This window comes from Heptranchias perlo, chromosome 39 (genome assembly GCF_035084215.1).
Source record: "Heptranchias perlo isolate sHepPer1 chromosome 39, sHepPer1.hap1, whole genome shotgun sequence".
Lineage (NCBI taxonomy): Eukaryota > Metazoa > Chordata > Chondrichthyes > Hexanchiformes > Hexanchidae > Heptranchias > Heptranchias perlo.
In genome coordinates this window covers 2,359,198-2,379,936 of record NC_090363.1, presented here as the reverse complement: position 1 = coordinate 2,379,936, position 20,739 = coordinate 2,359,198, and the positions used below count along the sequence as shown (strand labels likewise).

Genomic DNA, 20,739 nt, shown 5'->3' with positions numbered 1-20,739 from the left:
ACAAAAGTATTAAATTCACAAGCCTGCCATTTCTTTATTATTCATTATAGTCTCACCTGCATCTGTATTTAATGGGTCCACATTCCCCCATACCACTCTCTTTCTCTTAATATATTTATAAAAACTTTTACAGTTAGCTTTGATATCTCAAGTTTTTGTTTATGCATAGGAACAGGAGGACGCCATTCAGCCCCTCGAGCCTGTTCCACCATTCAATTGGATCATGGCTGATCTGCACCTCAACTCCATTTACCCACCCTTGCTCCTTACCTAACAAAAATCTAGCAATCTGTGTCTTAAAAAATTTAAAATTGACCCCCAGCATCCACAGCCTTTTGGGTGAGAGAATTTCAGATTTCTACTACCCTTTTTGTGAAGAAGTGTTGCCTGATTTCGTTCCTAAACGGCCTGGTTCTAATTTTAAGATTGTGCCCCCTTGTTCTGGATTCCCCACCAGAGGAAATAGTTTCTCTCTATCTATCCTATCGAACCCTTTTATCATTTTAAACACTAACATTTTATACCATCCACTGTGCCAGCTCCCACAGGTGATTTTTATACCATCCACAGTGCCAGCTCCCACAGGTGAGTTTTATACCATCCACTGTGCCAGCTCCCACAGGTGATTTTTATACCATCCACAGTGCCAGCTCCCACAGGTGAGTTTTATACCATCCACAGTGCCAGCTCCCACAGGTGAGTTTTATACCATCCACAGTGCCAGCTCCCACAGGTGAGTTTTATACCATCCACAGTGCCAGCTCCCACAGGTGAGTTTTATACCATCCACAGTGCCAGCTCCCACAGGTGAGTTTTATACCATCCATTGTGCCAGTACTAAAGATATACAATTGCCACATTTATCTAATTTATTCGCTTGCAAAACAAACCACACAAAGAGTAGAAAACTTGAACAATTAATTTATTTAAAACAAAATAATGCATTATTTAGTCAGACATTTTGGAAAAAAAAGCATTCAGAGCAGGAATTCCAGATTTGAAAATCGTTACTTCATTTTGTGACACTTGAATGCCTCCCTTTAATCCCTCGAGACTGGAAGGTCAGAGGCCACCTACTGATGGGGCGTCTGCCTTCTTTGGCTGGGGGTGGAGATGTGGGGGGGGGGGGGGAAATGAAGAATCAGGCTGGACCACAACAGTTCAATCTGTCCCCCTTTCCAACCCAGCAAAGAGACTGATACAGACAATCCAACAAGTGCAGTGCAGTGCCCATGTGTGCTGAGGATGGGATGTTGGTTTGATAGCTGGGCACCCTGCACTGGTCTCTCCACCACCCCCCCCCCCACCCACGCATTGAAAAAGCACTCTTTACAAACACTGGCATACCAATGCTGCAAATCAGTGATGAGAAGAATTCCACACACGCAGGGCAGAAAGTTGCAAGGAACTCTCAAAGCAATGGCACCCCACAGGAACCTCTGAATGAAACCACCTGAGCTTTAAAAACTTGTACATGTGGGGGGGGGGTTTCTGCAAAGGGTATAGAATGACAACTGTATATTGGACTACCAACCCAAAGGCCCCTCTTGAACCCACATTTGCACCTGCCTACCCTCACTGGATAAGGCTGCTGGTTCCATTACTGGGAAGTTACATATAGAGGTACTTACACTAATGCTGGAACCGCCTGTTCCCCACACTCCTAGCACAGGCACAGCAAACACTGGAACATTTACAGGAAAGGATATATTGGCCTTGGAGGGGGTGCGGCGCAGATTCACCAGAATGATACCGTGGCTAAAAGGGTTAAATTATGAGGACAGTTTGCATAGACTAGACTTGAGTATAGAAGATTAAGGATATAGAGGCATTGGAGAAGGTGCAAAAAAGATTTACAAGAATGATACCAGAACTGAGAGGTTATAATTATCAGGAAAGATTGAACAGGCTGGAGCTTGTTTCTCTAGAAAAGAGAAAACCGAGGGGTGACCTGATAGAGGTCCTTAAGATTATGAAAGGGTTTGATAGGGTGGACGTGGAGAGGATGTTTCCACTTGTGGGGGAGACCAGAACTAGGGGTCATAAATACAAGATAGTCACTAATAAATCCAGTAGAGAATTCAGGAGAAACTTCTTTACATTAAGAGTGGTAGAAATGTGGAACTCGCTACCAAAAAGAGTAGTTGAGACAAATAACATAGATGCATTTAAGGAGAAGCTAGATAAGCACGTGAGGGAGAAAGGAATAGAAGGATATGCTGATAGGGTGAGATGAAAGAGGGAGGAGGCTCATATGGAGCATAAACACTGACATAGACCAGTTGGGCCGAATGGGCCGTTTCTGTAATATGTAACTCTATGTAATCTAATCATTATCTAATTGAGGTGTTGAAGATGATTAAAAAGGAGTTGATGGGGTAGATAGAGAGAAACTATTTCCTCTGGTGGGGGAGTCCAGAACAATTAAAATTAGAGCTAGGCCCTTCAAGAGTGATGTCAGGAAGCACTTCTTCACACATGCTGACCCCTTTGCTGGGCACCACATCCAATCCCCACATGTCTCGACACTGACCCCTTGCTGGGCACCACATCCAATCCCCACATGTCTCGACACTGACCCCTTGCTGGGTACCGCACCGAAATGACCATTCTTCATCTGCGAGTGATTGTTGAGTGGCAATTCAACCACAGAGGGCACCATGGACGAGCCTCACACCGCGTCCACCCAATGTCCGCACAGGCGTTTATTAGGGCGCTGGCCGGAGCGAGTAGAGGGGCGGGAACCCTGGCCGACTTTCCTCTCCTGAACCAGAGGGTGTGGAGTCCAGTTGTGGCAGCTTTCCCTGCTCCCCGGCTGGGATACGTTGATTCATCACAGAGCAGGGATTGAACCTTGGACTGTGCTGGTGCGGAGGACACAGCTAATCGGCCTGAATCAGGTGAGTCACCAGAGGGCCGTGGGGGAAAAAGAAAGAACGAGGAGAGGTTGTGCAGGCGGCAGATAATCGGTGCTCTTGTAATTCTTTTCCCCTTTGTGTAACACAGCCCGACATCTGGCGAGAATCCATCTGATGATGTTGGTGGCACTGGTCGGGTGTGTTCGGCAGAGCAGAGCTGATCATTGTTGGGATCTAGGAGTGGAATGAAGCATACGCCCATCCTCACTGAAGTGTACATTGAGGATGGGGGTACCCTGGAGATGGCTGAAATGTGAAGACATTGATAAGTCTATGCTAAGCAAACGTGACTTTTCAAATTTCTTTTCAGCAACACTGAGGCTGGGGGCAGGGGGCTGAGGGGGTCGGACAGAACAGGGGATATGTTTATATCCATATACTCCCCAGTGGGAACGGTTCGCCTTCTTCAGAGTCGTTCCTCTTGTTTCTTCTCTCCCCTCATGCTTCGATCGCGAGGTTAGCCCAGGAAGTCCTCGTTGTACACCACCTGGCTACGTTTGTCGCGGTGGGACCCCTTGGCGCTGTTCTGGACCGCTGTGGAGAGGAGAGAGAGAGAGAAACGGTTCCGTTAGAGCAGGGCAGTTCATTTGGGGGGGGGGGGGGGTTTCCCCTTTTCTATCCCACAAACCCCACAATCACCCTCCTGTCTTTTCTGAAGGCCTCGATTCAGCCTCCAACTTGGCTCAGCACTCTCAGCTTTGAGGCAGAAGGTCGTGGGTTCGATTCCCACTCTGGGACTTGAGCACAGAATCCAGACTGACAACTCAGCACAGTTCTGAAGGAATGTTGCATGGTCAGAGCTGCCGTTGTTTCAGACCAGTGTCGGCCAATAGAAATCACCAATTAGCCACATACGCTAATTTTACACAATCCAGGTAAATGTACTTCACCTGTGGATATTTACCAAACATCTCCCGCCATTCAGTGTCCAAGGGAGTAAAGCAGCCACAATGATCAAAAAAACAAACACTCACTCTCCACTTTTCGTCTTACCGTTTTACCCGTTCAGGTGGATGTAAAAGAATCAATTGAACTTTTTCAGATGGGGCTGGAAAAGGAGTTCTCACTCATTCATCTCATTTGAATGTTTGTGGGATCTTGCTGTGCGCAAATCGGCTACTACATTTCCCTGCAAAAAACAGCAGGGGCTGCACTTCAAAAGGATGTCAAATGCTTTGGGATGTCCGGAGCAGGGGGAAGGTGCCACGTAATCGCATGTTCTTTTACTCAATTCCAGGGGCGTCAGGCACCTCACCCCAACAGACCGGCTCCGGGTGGGACGGTGAACGGCGATGGTGCGACCATGACGACTGCACTCCAGAAATAATTAATTAGGAAACGTTATGGACTGCACTGAAAGGCAAGTTCTCTCTTTGAGGCAAGGTCAGAACAAGTCTGCAAGGCCACACTGTGGACAAGGGAGAAATTGCATTTCATTAGGCAATGACCACTTGACCACTGCACCAGTTGCTGCAAGTGCGTACGCCATCATCCTGGCCTCAATTGGCACAAACGTGCCCACACAGGCCCGCCTGGGACACCATGCTACACAGCCCAACAAGTCAGCCCCCATCAATCCATATCCCAAACTCGGACTAGAAGGGGGAGTTTGCAGATTTTTCCTACCTAGGCTTCCCCAGACCGACTTTCCCGTGGCTGTTTCCAACATCAGTTGCTTGCGAGCAATCATGACCTTCAAGTAAACCTCTCCGACCATGCTACCATTTAACTGTTAGAGAAAGAAAACAATCATCAGGGATCAGAGCCCGACACCAGAGTCACAGTAACAGGGATCAGAGCCTGACACCAGAGTCACAGTAACAGGGATCAGAGCCAGAGACCAGAGTCACAGTAACAGGGATCAGAGCCCGACACCAGACACACAGTAACAGGGATCAGAGCCAGAGACCAGAGTCACAGTAACAGGGATCAGAGCCCGACACCAGACACACAGTAACAGGGATCAGAGCCCGACACCAGACTCACAGTAACAGGGATCAGAGCCAGAGACCAGACACACAGTAACAGGGATCAGAGCCCGACACCAGACTCACAGTAACAGGGATCAGAGCCCGACACCAGACTCACAGTAACAGGGATCAGAGCCCGACACCAGACACACAGTAACAGGGATCAGAGCCCGACACCAGACTCACAGTAACAGGAATCAGAGCCCGACACCAGACTCACAGTAACAGGGATCAGAGCCCGACACCAGACTCACAGTAACAGGGATCAGAGCCCGAGACCAGACACACAGTAACAGGGATCAGAGCCCGACACCAGACTCACAGTAACAGGGATCAGAGCCCGACACCAGACACACAGTAACAGGGATCAGAGCCTGACACCAGAGTCACAGTAACAGGGATCAGAGCCAGAGACCAGACACACAGTAACAGGGATCAGAGCCCGACACCAGACACACAGTAACAGGGATCAGAGCCCGACACCAGACTCACAGTAACAGGGATCAGAGCCCGAGACCAGACTCACAGTAACAGGGATCAGAGCCCGACACCAGACACACAGTAACAGGGATCAGAGCCCGACACCAGACTCACAGTAACAGGGATCAGAGCCAGAGACCAGACTCACAGTAACAGGGATCAGAGCCCGACACCAGACTCACAGTAACAGGAATCAGAGCCCGACACCAGACACACAGTAACAGGGATCAGAGCCCGACACCAGACTCACAGTAACAGGGATCAGAGCCCGAGACCAGACTCACAGTAACAGGAATCAGAGCCAGAGACCAGACTCACAGTAACAGGAATCAGAGCCCGACACCAGACACACAGTAACAGGGATCAGAGCCCGACACCAGACTCACAGTAACAGGGATCAGAGCCAGAGACCAGACTCACAGTAACAGGGATCAGAGCCCGACACCAGACTCACAGTAACAGGGATCAGAGCCAGACACCAGACTCACAGTAACAGGAATCAGAGCCCGACACCAGACACACAGTAACAGGGATCAGAGCCAGAGACCAGACTCACAGTAACAGGGATCAGAGCCAGAGACCAGACTCACAGTAACAGGGATCAGAGCCCGACACCAGACACACAGTAACAGGGATCAGAGCCCGACACCAGACTCACAGTAACAGGGATCAGAGCCCGACACCAGAGTCACAGTAATAGGGATCAGAGCCTGACACCAGACTCACAGTAACAGGGATCAGACCCGACACCAGACACACAGTAACAGGGATCAGAGCCCGACACCAGACTCACAGTAACAGGGATCAGAGCCCGACACCAGAGTCACAGTAATAGGGATCAGAGCCAGACACCAGACTCACAGTAACAGGAATCAGAGCCCGACACCAGACTCACAGTAACAGGGATCAGAGCCCGACACCAGACTCACAGTAACAGGGATCAGAGCCCGAGACCAGACTCTCAGTAACAGGGATCAGAGCCCGAGACCAGACTCTCAGTAACAGGGATCAGAGCCCGACACCAGACTCACAGTAACAGGGATCAGAGCCCGACACCAGACTCACAGTAACAGGGATCAGAGCCCGAGACCAGACTCTCAGTAACAGGGATCAGAGCCCGAGACCAGACACACAGTAACAGGGATCAGAGCCTGACACCAGACTCACAGTAACAGGGATCAGAGCCCGACACCAGACTCACAGTAACAGGGATCAGAGCCCGAGACCAGACACACAGTAACAGGGATCAGAGCCTGACACCAGACACACAGTAACAGGGATCAGAGCCCGACACCAGACTCACAGTAACAGGGATCAGAGCCCGAGACCAGACTCTCAGTAACAGGGATCAGAGCCCGACACCAGACTCACAGTAACAGGAATCAGAGCCCGAGACCAGACTCACAGTAACAGGAATCAGAGCCCGACACCAGACGCACAGTAACAGGAATCAGAGCCCGACACCAGACTCACAGTAACAGGGATCAGAGCCCGACACCAGACTCACAGTAACAGGGATCAGAGCCCGACACCAGACGCACAGTAACAGGAATCAGAGCCCGACACCAGACACACAGTAACAGGGATCAGAGCCCGACACCAGACTCACAGTAACAGGGATCAGAGCCCGACACCAGACACACAGTAACAGGGATCAGAGCCAGAGACCAGACTCACAGTAACAGGGATCAGAGCCCGACACCAGACTCACAGTAACAGGGAACAGAGCCAGAGACCAGACACACAGTAACAGGGATCAGAGCCCGACACCAGACTCACAGTAACAGGGATCAGAGCCCGACACCAGACTCACAGTAACAGGGATCAGAGCCCGACACCAGACTCACAGTAACAGGGATCAGAGCCCGACACCAGAGTCACAGTAACAGGGATCAGAGCCCGACACCAGACTCACAGTAACAGGGATCAGAGCCCGAGACCAGACTCACAGTAACAGGGATCAGAGCCCGACACCAGACTCACAGTAACAGGGATCAGAGCCCGACACCAGACTCACAGTAACAGGGATCAGAGCCCGACACCAGACTCACAGTAACAGGGATCAGAGCCCGACACCAGAGTCACAGTAACAGGGATCAGAGCCCGACACCAGACTCACAGTAACAGGGATCAGAGCCCGAGACCAGACTCACAGTAACAGGAATCAGAGCCCGACACCAGACACACAGTAACAGGGATCAGAGCCCGACACCAGACTCACAGTAACAGGGATCAGAGCCAGAGACCAGACTCACAGTAACAGGAATCAGAGCCCGACACCAGACACACAGTAACAGGAATCAGAGCCCGACACCAGACACACAGTAACAGGGATCAGAGCCCGAGACCAGACACACAGTAACAGGGATCAGAGCCTGACACCAGACTCACAGTAACAGGGATCAGAGCCTGACACCAGACTCACAGTAACAGGAATCAGAGCCCGACACCAGACTCACAGTAACAGGGATCAGAGCCCGACACCAGACACACAGTAACAGGAATCAGAGCCCGACACCAGACTCACAGTAACAGGAATCAGAGCCCGACACCAGACACACAGTAACAGGGATCAGAGCCCGACACCAGACTCACAGTAACAGGAATCAGAGCCCGACACCAGACTCACAGTAACAGGAATCAGAGCCCGACACCAGACACACAGTAACAGGGATCAGAGCCCGACACCAGACTCACAGTAACAGGAATCAGAGCCCGACACCAGACACACAGTAACAGGGATCAGAGCCCGACACCAGACTCACAGTAACAGGGATCAGAGCCTGACACCAGACTCACAGTAACAGGAATCAGAGCCCGACACCAGACTCACAGTAACAGGGATCAGAGCCAGAGACCAGACACACAGTAACAGGGATCAGAGCCAGAGACCAGACTCACAGTAACAGGAATCAGAGCCCGACACCAGACACACAGTAACAGGGATCAGAGCCCAACACCAGACTCACAGTAACAGGGATCAGAGCCAGAGACCAGACTCACAGTAACAGGAATCAGAGCCCGACACCAGACACACAGTAACAGGGATCAGAGCCAGAGACCAGACTCACAGTAACAGGAATCAGAGCCCGACACCAGACACACAGTAACAGGGATCAGAGCCCGACACCAGACTCACAGTAACAGGGATCAGAGCCCGACACCAGACACACAGTAACAGGGATCAGAGCCCGACACCAGACTCACAGTAACAGGGATCAGAGCCAGAGACCAGACTCACAGTAACAGGAATCAGAGCCCGACACCAGACACACAGTAACAGGGATCAGAGCCCAACACCAGACACACAGTAACAGGAATCAGAGCCCGACACCAGACTCACAGTAACAGGAATCAGAGCCCGACACCAGACTCACAGTAACAGGAATCAGAGCCCGACACCAGACTCACAGTAACAGGAATCAGAGCCCGACACCAGACTCACAGTAACAGGGATCAGAGCCCGACACCAGACTCACAGTAACAGGAATCAGAGCCCGACACCAGACTCACAGTAACAGGGATCAGAGCCAGAGACCAGACTCACAGTAACAGGAATCAGAGCCCGACACCAGACTCACAGTAACAGGGATCAGAGCCAGAGACCAGACTCACAGTAACAGGAATCAGAGCCCGACACCAGACTCACAGTAACAGGAATCAGAGCCCGACACCAGACACACAGTAACAGGGATCAGAGCCCGACACCAGACTCACAGTAACAGGGATCAGAGCCAGAGACCAGACACACAGTAACAGGGATCAGAGCCCGACACCAGACACACAGTAACAGGGATCAGAGCCCGACACCAGACTCACAGTAACAGGGATCAGAGCCCGACACCAGACTCACAGTAACAGGGATCAGAGCCCGACACCAGACACACAGTAACAGGGATCAGAGCCCGACACCAGACACACAGTAACAGGAATCAGAGCCAGAGACCAGACTCACAGTAACAGGAATCAGAGCCAGAGACCAGACACACAGTAACAGGAATCAGAGCCCGACACCAGACACACAGTAACAGGGATCAGAGCCCGACACCAGACTCACAGTAACAGGGATCAGAGCCCGACACCAGACTCACAGTAACAGGGATCAGAGCCCGACACCAGACTCACAGTAACAGGGATCAGAGCCCGACACCAGACTCACAGTAACAGGGATCAGAGCCCGACACCAGAGTCACAGTAACAGGAATCAGAGCCCGACACCAGACTCACAGTAACAGGGATCAGAGCCCGACACCAGACTCACAGTAACAGGGATCAGAGCCCGAGACCAGACTCACAGTAACAGGAATCAGAGCCAGAGACCAGAGTCACAGTAACAGGGATCAGAGCCAGAGACCAGACTCACAGTAACAGGGATCAGAGCCCGACACCAGACTCACAGTAACAGGGATCAGAGCCCGAGACCAGACTCACAGTAACAGGGATCAGAGCCCGACACCAGACTCACAGTAACAGGGATCAGAGCCCGAGACCAGACTCACAGTAACAGGGATCAGAGCCCGAGACCAGACTCACAGTAACAGGGATCAGAGCCCGACACCAGACTCACAGTAACAGGGATCAGAGCCCGACACCAGACTCACAGTAACAGGAATCAGAGCCAGAGACCAGACACACAGTAACAGGAATCAGAGCCCGACACCAGACACACAGTAACAGGAATCAGAGCCTGACACCAGACTCACAGTAACAGGAATCAGAGCCCGACACCAGACTCACAGTAACAGGAATCAGAGCCAGAGACCAGACACACAGTAACAGGGATCAGAGCCCGACACCAGACACACAGTAACAGGAATCAGAGCCAGAGACCAGACACACAGTAACAGGAATCAGAGCCCGACACCAGACACACAGTAACAGGGATCAGAGCCTGACACCAGACTCACAGTAACAGGGATCAGAGCCCGACACCAGACTCACAGTAACAGGAATCAGAGCCAGAGACCAGAGTCACAGTAACAGGGATCAGAGCCAGAGACCAGACTCACAGTAACAGGAATCAGAGCCCGACACCAGACACACAGTAACAGGAATCAGAGCCCGACACCAGACACACAGTAACAGGGATCAGAGCCAGAGACCAGACTCACAGTAACAGGAATCAGAGCCCGACACCAGACTCACAGTAACAGGAATCAGAGCCAGAGACCAGACACACAGTAACAGGAATCAGAGCCCGACACCAGACTCACAGTAACAGGAATCAGAGCCCGACACCAGACTCACAGTAACAGGGATCAGAGCCCGACACCAGACACACAGTAACAGGGATCAGAGCCCGACACCAGACTCACAGTAACAGGGATCAGAGCCCGACACCAGACTCACAGTAACAGGAATCAGAGCCAGAGACCAGACACACAGTAACAGGAATCAGAGCCCGACACCAGACTCACAGTAACAGGAATCAGAGCCCGACACCAGACACACAGTAACAGGGATCAGAGCCCGACACCAGACACACAGTAACAGGGATCAGAGCCCGACACCAGACTCACAGTAACAGGGATCAGAGCCTGACACCAGACACACAGTAACAGGGATCAGAGCCCGACACCAGACTCACAGTAACAGGGATCAGAGCCCGACACCAGACTCACAGTAACAGGAATCAGAACCAGACACCAGACTCACAGTAACAGGGATCAGAGCCCGACACCAGACTCACAGTAACAGGAATCAGAACCAGACACCAGACTCACAGTAACAGGGATCAGAGCCCGACACCAGACTCACAGTAACAGGGATCAGAGCCCGAGACCAGACTCACAGTAACAGGGATCAGAGCCCGACACCAGACTCACAGTAACAGGGATCAGAGCCCGACACCAGACTCACAGTAACAGGGATCAGAGCCCGACACCAGACTCACAGTAACAGGGATCAGAGCCCGACACCAGACTCACAGTAACAGGGATCAGAGCCCGACACCAGACTCACAGTAACAGGAATCAGAGCCAGAGACCAGACTCACAGTAACAGGAATCAGAGCCAGAGACCAGACTCACAGTAACAGGAATCAGAGCCTGACACCAGACACACAGTAACAGGGATCAGAGCCCGACACCAGACAACAGTAACAGGGATCAGAGCCCAACACCAGACACACAGTAACAGGAATCAGAGCCCGACACCAGACAACAGTAACAGGGATCAGAGCCCAACACCAGACTCACAGTAACAGGAATCAGAGCCCAACACCAGACTCACAGTAACAGGAATCAGAGCCAGAGACCAGACACACAGTAACAGGAATCAGAGCCCGACACCAGACTCACAGTAACAGGGATCAGAGCCAGAGACCAGACTCACAGTAACAGGGATCAGAGCCAGAGACCAGACTCACAGTAACAGGGATCAGAGCCAGACACCAGACTCACAGTAACAGGGATCAGAGCCCGACACCAGAGTCACAGTAATAGGGATCAGAGCCTGACACCAGACTCACAGTAACAGGGATCAGACCCGACACCAGACACACAGTAATAGGGATCAGAGCCCGACACCAGACTCACAGTAACAGGGATCAGAGCCCGACACCAGACTCACAGTAACAGGGATCAGAGCCAGAGACCAGAGTCACAGTAACAGGGATCAGAGCCCGACACCAGACTCACAGTAACAGGGATCAGAGCCCGACACCAGACTCACAGTAACAGGGATCAGAGCCCGACACCAGACTCACAGTAACAGGGATCAGAGCCAGAGACCAGAGTCACAGTAACAGGGATCAGAGCCCGACACCAGACTCACAGTAACAGGGATCAGAGCCCGACACCAGACACACAGTAACAGGGATCAGAGCCCGAGACCAGACTCACAGTAACAGGGATCAGAGCCCGACACCAGACACACAGTAACAGGGATCAGAGCCCGAGACCAGACTCACAGTAACAGGAATCAGAGCCCGAGACCAGAGTCACAGTAACAGGGATCAGAGCCCGACACCAGACTCACAGTAACAGGGATCAGAGCCTGACACCAGACACACAGTAACAGGGATCAGAGCCTGACACCAGACACACAGTAACAGGGATCAGAGCCAAACCCAGCGAGAGGTGCAGTATCAGTCTGTGCAACATGTGCTGCGTCAGGAGATTTGTTCCTTACCTCAGCAATAGCCTGATCCGCAGACTCCATCGTCTCAAAGGTAACAAACGCACAGCTGCATCAAGTAAATAAATATGGATCAGTAAAGCGCCTCTGGGAATCAGTACCGGAGCATCTGTGGCCACGCGAATACGGTGGGAACTGGGGCAGCACAGTGGAGCTGTGAACACTGTGCCTCAGGGGCAGGGAAGATGGGACAGAGATTCTAAACATTGAGGTTTCGAATCAGACAGGTCACTGCGGACAGCAGGCACCCAGTAGTCCCCTCGTACCCCAGCTTCAGCAGAGCTTGGTTATAGAACACTGACTGAGATAAGAACGCAAGAAATAGGAGCAGGAGTAGGCCATTCGGCCCCTCGAGCCTGCTCCGCCATTCAATCAGATCATGGCTGATCTTCGACCTCAACTCCACCTTCCCGCCCGATCCCCATACCCCTTGATTCCCCTAGCGTCCAAAAAAAATCTATCGATCTCAGTCTTGAATATACTCAATGACTGAGCATTCACAACCCTCTGGGGTAGAGAATTCCAAAGATTCACAACCCTCTGAGTGAAGAAATTCCTCCTCATCTCAGTCCTAATTGGCCGATCCCTTATCCTGCGACTATGCCCTCCAGTTCTAGACTCTCCAGCAAGGGGAAACAGCTTCTCCGCATCTACCCTGTCAAGATCAGGCACTGGGTCTGCAGCCCATCCCCTCACTCTGGGTTAAAGTATCACGGGGACCTGCCGTGGTGGTTACGTTTCTCAGGCCACATTATTAGCAATGAGCGTTCACACCATTCCTGTCCTTCTCTCGGGTCCAGCCCACGGAGGGAGACCTGCAGTGTGCACCCGCAGCGTGTAAAAAAAACCCCCCAAAAATGCATGTTTGTCCAAGGCCACCAATTCACGGCGGGCGAATAAACCACATTCTGTTTTCGTTACATTGGATTCCATGGGTGGGATTTCGCGCCTCATTGCTTCCCGGCGCACGTCGGGAAATTCCGCAACCCCAGTCCCGAGATTTTCTGACGGATAAAATCAACGATTGAAAATCATCTCTTGATACGGGTTCCCAGGGCCAGCCAGGGGAGTCAATGCGGGAAATCCCAAGGCCTTCCAGATTAGTTTTCGGGATCACTGTGATCTTAAGTTGCTTCACTGTAGCTTGTAAGGCACCATAATGGCTGAAACTGTCGGAAGAATCAGGGAGCAACAAAATGGAAGCCTGCCCATTTAGGACCGAGGGTGGGTTATGTCAAGGTCGCATGGATGCTGCGTGGAGTTGGTGGTATATAAAGAACCGCGTTACGGGGGGGGGGGGGGGGGGAGGGTGGAGCAGGAGGAATCAGAACAGAGGATCAGACAACTTCAACTCATGCTCACCTGCTCTATGAAGGACTGGGGTAATATCCAACTTATCTGTTTACTGCATTGTAACCAGTTGCACAATTATAATTTCTGATTGCTACTGTACAATCATAGAATCATGCAGCACAGGAGGCCATTCAGCCCATTGTGCCGGTGCTGGCTCTTTGAAAGAGCTATCCAATTAGTCGTACTCCCCTGCTCTTTCCCCATAGCCCTGCAAATTTTTCCCTTTCAACTATTTATCCAATTCCCTTTTGAAAGTTATTATTGAATCTGCTTCCACCGCCCTTTCAGGCAGCGCATTCCAGATCATCATAACTCACTGCATAAATCACTTTTTCCTCACATTGCCTCTGGTTCTTTTGCCAATTACCTTAAATCTGTGTCCTCTGGTTATCAACCCTTCTGCCAGTGGAAACAGTTTCTCTGTACTGACTCTATCAAAACCCTTCATGATTTTGAACACCACAAATAAATCCCCCCTTGACCTTCTCCGCTCTAAGGAGAACAGCCCCAGCTTCACTAGTCTTTCGTAACGGTCGGTTCGTCGAATTGGTCTGCAATCGCCCTTGTCTCTGCGAGAAAATCCAAGTGCCCTTGCCTACGAAGTAATCCGGCTCAGTATCTGCAGGAACGGCGGACACGGGACAATAACCCAAGCTGGACAGGGGCACGGAGAGTTTGCACGACACAGACCGAACACACCACTCACTTCCTGGGGCTGTCCACGGTCAGGTTGACGATGGTCCCAAAATGGGAGAAGGAGGTCCTCAGCATCTCCTCGGACATCCCCACGCCGTGCACGTAGATGGTGTTTCCTTTCCGAGGTGCACGGAAAGAGTCAAACCCTGCGGGAGAGTCAAGTAGAAGAGGTGAGAAGAGCAGTGGGTATCTTTGGGAAGTCCTCTCCCCTTTGGTTCAGCCTCTTACACTAGAGATCTACAGTTACATGGGAATCGCTAGACGAGAAAAGACCAAGGTCCATCTGGTTCGCCTTCGACCATCCTGGTAGTCGTCATGAAACAACGATAATGGAATTGTTGACTAATCACAGCAATCAATCTCTATCGATTAGTCTACAACAGACCCAAACATGAGGCGAGGAAAACCCCCAGTGGCGGAGAGCTTTGGGAACCATAGGTCCAAAGTGTCACCTGTTCCTCCCGAGCATGTTACACTTAGCACTCGTCATGTTACACAGATATCATTACAACTGGCAGGACGCTGCTGACCATCTGACCATCCAGCAACAGGGCCAGGGGCTGCGAGACTGGCCTGGCTATCCACCTGCTGTCCATTAAGCTGGGGTTCCCAGTGGCCCCTGACTGGGGTGGGTCTATGGATATGAATGAAGACCTGGCTGGACTCGGCTGCAAGTGTCCCCGCCCCCGTGAACGACCAGCCCAAGGTTACGGGAGGCCCACTGCTTGAGTAATGGTACTCCCACCCCCTGCTCCAAAAGGCCAAGGTTAGCCTTTTGGGGTGGGGGGGGCGGGTGCGGGGATGAGGGCATTTGAAAAAATACTGTGAACAGGCATGAACTAGCCCTGCTTGCACCGAATGGGTTCACTCTCACGCACACATATAGCTGTGGTCAGGCAACGGTTGCTCTCTCCATTCAGACTCCCTTTCACACAGTCCTCGCGATTGGTGCTGCAGTGAATTGGTAACAGTACTGAATTTCGCAATGGCCTGATTTTGACTGACGAACCTCAAGCTATAGAGTTGATGCCTTAGCATGTGGAATATACAGAGTTAATGTACTAATGAGGCAGAAGAGTGTGGACCTTAGAATGTGGAACCAGCACTGGAACATGGAGCTGACTGTTCCAAAGAAAGGTGAAGGGTCAATGCTGGAACGAGACGAGGGCCCTGGAGAGATGCGAGATTCGAAACAGACGTGGGAGCCGATGGGATGTAAAACTAACTTCTAACAGAGGCCTGAGGGACCGTAAACTGCAGCCCAGTACATCCATCCAACAGCAGCTGGCCCCTGCTTCCCAGGCAGTGCGTGATACAACGTCAAGACACGAAACACCTCAGCAAGTCTGGGCTGGAGGGATCAGTGCACAGATTACTAGTTAAAGTAAACTTGCACAGGTCCCCTCCACGTGTAGATTCACTGTTCACTGTGGGACTGATGGTCATGGGCTAAGATGGGTCCAGGGTCGATCCTGGTGTGTGCCGAGTACACTGATCCCAGCTGCAGCAGTGGCAGATGAAACTTCAATGAAACTTCAGTGCCCCTTGGGTTAGAGGGTCAAAAACAATCTCCCTGGGTTCTCAGTCCGGGTTTGCTTATAAAGAATGATCATCTGGGAGAATCCTGGAAGCCATTTTCAAGGGGTGGGTGGGGAGAGGAAGTATACTTACTTCTGTAGGGGCCATCACGTTCCCGATCCCGATCTCGCTCCCTGTCCCTGTCTCTGCCACGGTCTCTATCCCTGTCCCTGTCCCTGTCCCTATCCCTGTCCCGGTCCCGATCTCTCTCTCTCTCTCGGTCCCGATCCCGGTCTCTGTCTCTGTCTCGGCCCTTGTCGCGGTCTCTTCCGCGCTCAAGATCGCGCTCGATGTCCTTGGAGCTCTCGCGCTCCAGCACCTTTTCCGACTCTCTTTCGTCCTCGCGATCTTTTTCACCGTCACGCGTCCGGTCACTGGAGCTCACAAAACTGAGAACAAAGCACAAATAACTTTGCTTAATCACTCAAACTCCCTACCAACAACTACATGGTGGCAATTAAGGTTAAATATAACAGCTTCATCACAACTAGATATAGTAGCGGATCTCCCGTAATGTTACTCACCATGAGTCAGAGGATATGCTACTTTATAATAATAGCGGTCTTATTTGAACAAAGTGTGACAGAGGAAGTGTGACAGGAGGTAAATGTGACACTTACATGAAACTATGCAAGACTTTTAAAGTATTCTAGGTAGACATGTCTTGTGTCTAGCATGTGCCCGTCATGCTGCAGATATCACTTTGGGGCACATACAAAATAATCTTAAAAATAGGAGATAGACAGTCATTTCATAATGGGCTCTTCTGAGCCGCAGCATAAAATTTACAAGCAAATTACTAACTCACTTCAGGAATTTCAAACTGCAATTGTGCGATCGGTACCAGTAAAAAGACAGGCCAAGCTAGCAACCAAACATCTCAACTGTGCTCCAGACCAAGTTCACTCAGTGAGATCTGCTAGCTTTGTTTGAGAACCCAGGGAGTTTGCATTGGCCGCCCTCACCCAAGGGGCACAGAAGTTTCACGGTAGTGCCCTCTGCTACTGCTGCAGCTGGGATCAGTCCTGGGCCGTGGACATCGGTCCCACAGTGAATTTACTAACTGACCTGTGGAGGGGACCTGTGCAAGTTTACTTTCACTATTGGTTGAGTTTAAAAAAAGACTTGCAAGCTTGCTGCTTTTGTGTCATGCATTATAGAAAAAAGTATGGTTGGACAAGCTCTACTTTTTTTTATAATATAAGCACTGTAATGCAGAAAGTCAAACCTATGACCGTTGCACATGTCTACCAAACAAATCACGACACTTCAATGCACAAAGTGCTTTGAGATGTTTCGGAGAGGCCTCGTGAGGCGCATTTAAATGTACGTCTTTCCTTTTTTTTAATATATAGATACACATGTTCATTGTGGGTCAAAGGTTGCAAACACCAGCCCTTCTTGTGCACTGCTCACAGAAATCCCTAAGACAGAAGGAGTCAAACAGCATGAGAAACACACGTTCATTAGTCATCACTCAGTGCCTGCTGCGAAATTAGAACATTTTAACTTTTAAATGCCTGAAATTTAAAAGAAAAAATTGTTATTACAAGATGAAAGAAAAATGCCAGTACCTTTCGTAAAGAGACTTTCTCTGTGGGCGCTTGGAGACCTAGAAAATCAAGACACGCTGATGAACGGTAAGACAGGAAAAGTAATGCAGCCCGTCACGGTGACAGAAGCAGATCCTCAAACAGGGAAATCTCTTTAAATGACTTTAGATAGAAAGAGTAATGACTTTTAACACGGACTTTGGTTACGTATAAAGTTCTTCGTGTCAGGGGAAAGAGAATACGCAAAACTATCTAGAGGCGCCACAGTTTTGACGAGAAGCAGCTGCCTTTGTTGGTATCTATAATCAGAATCAATTTTCTTTGGCCGGGCCCTTAACTTTTTGAGGTGTTGGGAGTCGGAATATTCGCACCCTCTAAATCAGACATTTCCGATGGGGGGGGGGGGGGGGAGCGTACCTCCAGGGAGGCAGGACTTTCACTTGTCCCAGAGAGGCCCACCTTGCCCTTGGTTATATTGGCAGCCACGGGGGTTATCAGTATGCGGGAGGTGCTTCCCTGGCACTTGCCGGGGAGTCACACCAGAGTGGAGACGTTGAAGTTCTGAGGAATGTTTTAACTGGGGTGGGGGGGGGGGGGGGGGGTTGTGCCGTAGCGGGAGGAACAACCAAGCTGCCTGCGCACTCCTGTGCATTGAGAGCTCTTGCACACTTTTCACTGGAACCCTCTCCCTCGCTCCCAGAGACCATACAACACCAGAGCTGTCCCAGCATCAGTGATCAATGGGGGCAAACAGCAGGAAATATGATGTGGAGATGCCGGTGATGGACTGGGGTTGACAATTGTAAACAATTTTACAACACCAAGTTATAGTCCAGCAATTTTATTTTAAATTCACAAGCTTTCGGAGGCTTCCTCCTTCCTCAGGTAAATATGGCAGAGGCCATACGGCCCTCATTTTAAATCAATATGGGAAGACGCATTTTTCACCGTCAGGTGAACGTGGGAAGAGACGGAGTAGCAGTAGAATCCGACCCGAGCAAGTTTCCTCCCGCCCCAGGTCCACGGGAAAAAAACCCTGTGGGGGTGGAATGGTTTTTCCTGGAGGTCAGGTGTCAAAAGCAAACAGACAGCCAAAAAAGTGAGATGTTCACACCTTCACTATTTGATTACTATCCTGATTGTCTGCCGTTTTGAGAAGAATCCCTTTGATCTTCAAATGTGCCTGCCTGGATTGCAAAGAAAAGACGGCAACATAGTTGGGCAGCAGCCCTGCATTCATTAATTCGCTGCCTCGTTATAGCCTATTCCACACGAGGCGCTACGTGGAGTTCTCAGATCCTCAGCTGAACAATTATTGAAATGAACTTCTAAAGATTTAGGACTCTGTTGTTTTTTGAAACAGTTTATATGTTGTGATACGTCTAGAACGCTACGAGTAGTTTCTTGCTGTGCCTCGGTGTAATCATCTTAAGCTGTAAATTAACCTGATAGCTTAGCCTGAACGTGACCAGTCTGATAAGGGCGATATTTACTGCTGTTCAGAATGGAGAGGAGAACGTGGCAGGCAGCCCACTCACTGGGGCCCAACGCCAAGGAAAGGCAGAACCGTTCGCTCTGTTGCACACTATCCCATTCATGATAGGAGAGGGGGTGTGCTTATGGAAACTGTATTTTTACCGGAAACACAAGTTGAAAGTGTTGGAAGAAAGCTCAAAGTTCGGATGTGTTGGTAGCGCCCTGGTCTCTGGGTCAGAAGCTTGCGGCTTTGAACTCTACACCGAGATGTGAGGATATAATCTGATCTGACGCTCCGCTGTCAACGGTCACATACTTGGGGGGCGGGGGGGGGAGGGGGTAGGGGTTGATTTTTGTCTTTGCTACAAGGTGGTAATCTAGCGGAGAGGATCCTTTACACAGGATCTTTACACAACCATTTTTATTCCGTTGGTTTCACTGGATGGAAATCGGGTGGGTTTCTATAAAGAATGCTCAATGTGCTCTGCCAGATTACTGCCCAGGCAGCGAGGATGACCCATCTATTGGATTTAATCCCAGGTCCCAGAGGGGAATGGACCTGCTCTTAACAGCGACTCCCCCCCACCAACCAAATTTCTGTAATAACAAAACCTTTGATTGTTAACTGACCTCTAAGTTGTCATCATCGGCGGAGACACTGCGTTGAAAAGGCTGGAATGTTGGGGTTGGTCCCTTCTCAGGATCCTGCAGAGAGAAGCAATAGAAATCAGTTGGGGTGTGCCAAGAGTTTAGTCTTTCATTCACAAAGGGCAATTCAGTCCTGGTTATTCAGCACCAAACACTCCAACACCACCGTACAATTACTCTGCTCAATCACAACAGGCGTCAGAGAACACAAAGTAGATTCTGGTGCATGAAGAATTCAAGGTATTCAGGGGGGAGTTTAAGCTACGAGGAAAGGTTAAGGAAGTTGTGCTCACCTTCTTCAGAAGGAAGCTGGTCTGGGTAAATTGTACTCAACGGTGAAGAGATCAACTACCAGGAGGACACAAGTTAAAAATTAGGAATTTAGGGATAAGATGGGAGCTCGGGTGGAACACAGGCTACAGCCCAAGTCCGATTTCACTGCCTGTATTTTTGAGAGTACACGGTTACAAATCGGATCACCCAACCCAGTGTCAAAATGACATGATTATTAAAACTCCCAAGTAGATAAGAGTGCCCAGTCTTCTACCTTCTGAAGTCAAGGAAACCATGTAGCAGCACGAGGCATATCCAATATATACAATGGCAAGGGTTTTCTATTCAACCCCTTGGCTCGCGATAATTATTTATATTATTGAGCAAGTCAAGGCACACTTTGCCTCATGGGGAGCGAGGGCTCCATTATGGGAGTGCTCTGCGATGCTGAACTTGAGGAAAATATCTAGCATCAGAACACAAAAATGGAAGAGTTTAGATTTTATTTCCATAACAACAGTGACTGCCCTTCTGTCCGGAGGAGACACTATGTAAATGCATGGGCTTTTCCTCCTTACCTTTAGTTTCCCTTCTAACGTTCGGGAGCGTTTGAAGCCCGAGTTTTTGTTTTCTGCTTTGATGGCGCTGATAGCTCCG

At 50.3% G+C, this 20,739-nt stretch overlaps 1 protein-coding gene across 1 annotated transcript in view; it reads right to left on the bottom strand.

Annotated features, from left to right (window-relative positions):
* Positions 1 to 905: 905 nt before the first annotated feature.
* nelfe (negative elongation factor complex member E) overlaps positions 906 to 20,739 on the bottom strand; it is a 23,474-nt gene continuing 3,640 nt past the window's right edge. The window contains exons 2-9 of the mRNA XM_067973741.1: positions 20,661 to 20,734; positions 19,792 to 19,866; positions 17,707 to 17,744; positions 16,226 to 16,521; positions 14,565 to 14,700; positions 12,500 to 12,554; positions 4,545 to 4,647; positions 906 to 3,452 (exon numbers count right to left, since the gene is read on the bottom strand). Of these exons, the coding sequence (XP_067829842.1) occupies positions 3,376 to 3,452; positions 4,545 to 4,647; positions 12,500 to 12,554; positions 14,565 to 14,700; positions 16,226 to 16,521; positions 17,707 to 17,744; positions 19,792 to 19,866; positions 20,661 to 20,734 (854 nt within the window). The 3' untranslated portion in view covers positions 906 to 3,375. The remainder of the gene's footprint in view (positions 3,453 to 4,544; positions 4,648 to 12,499; positions 12,555 to 14,564; positions 14,701 to 16,225; positions 16,522 to 17,706; positions 17,745 to 19,791; positions 19,867 to 20,660; positions 20,735 to 20,739) is intronic.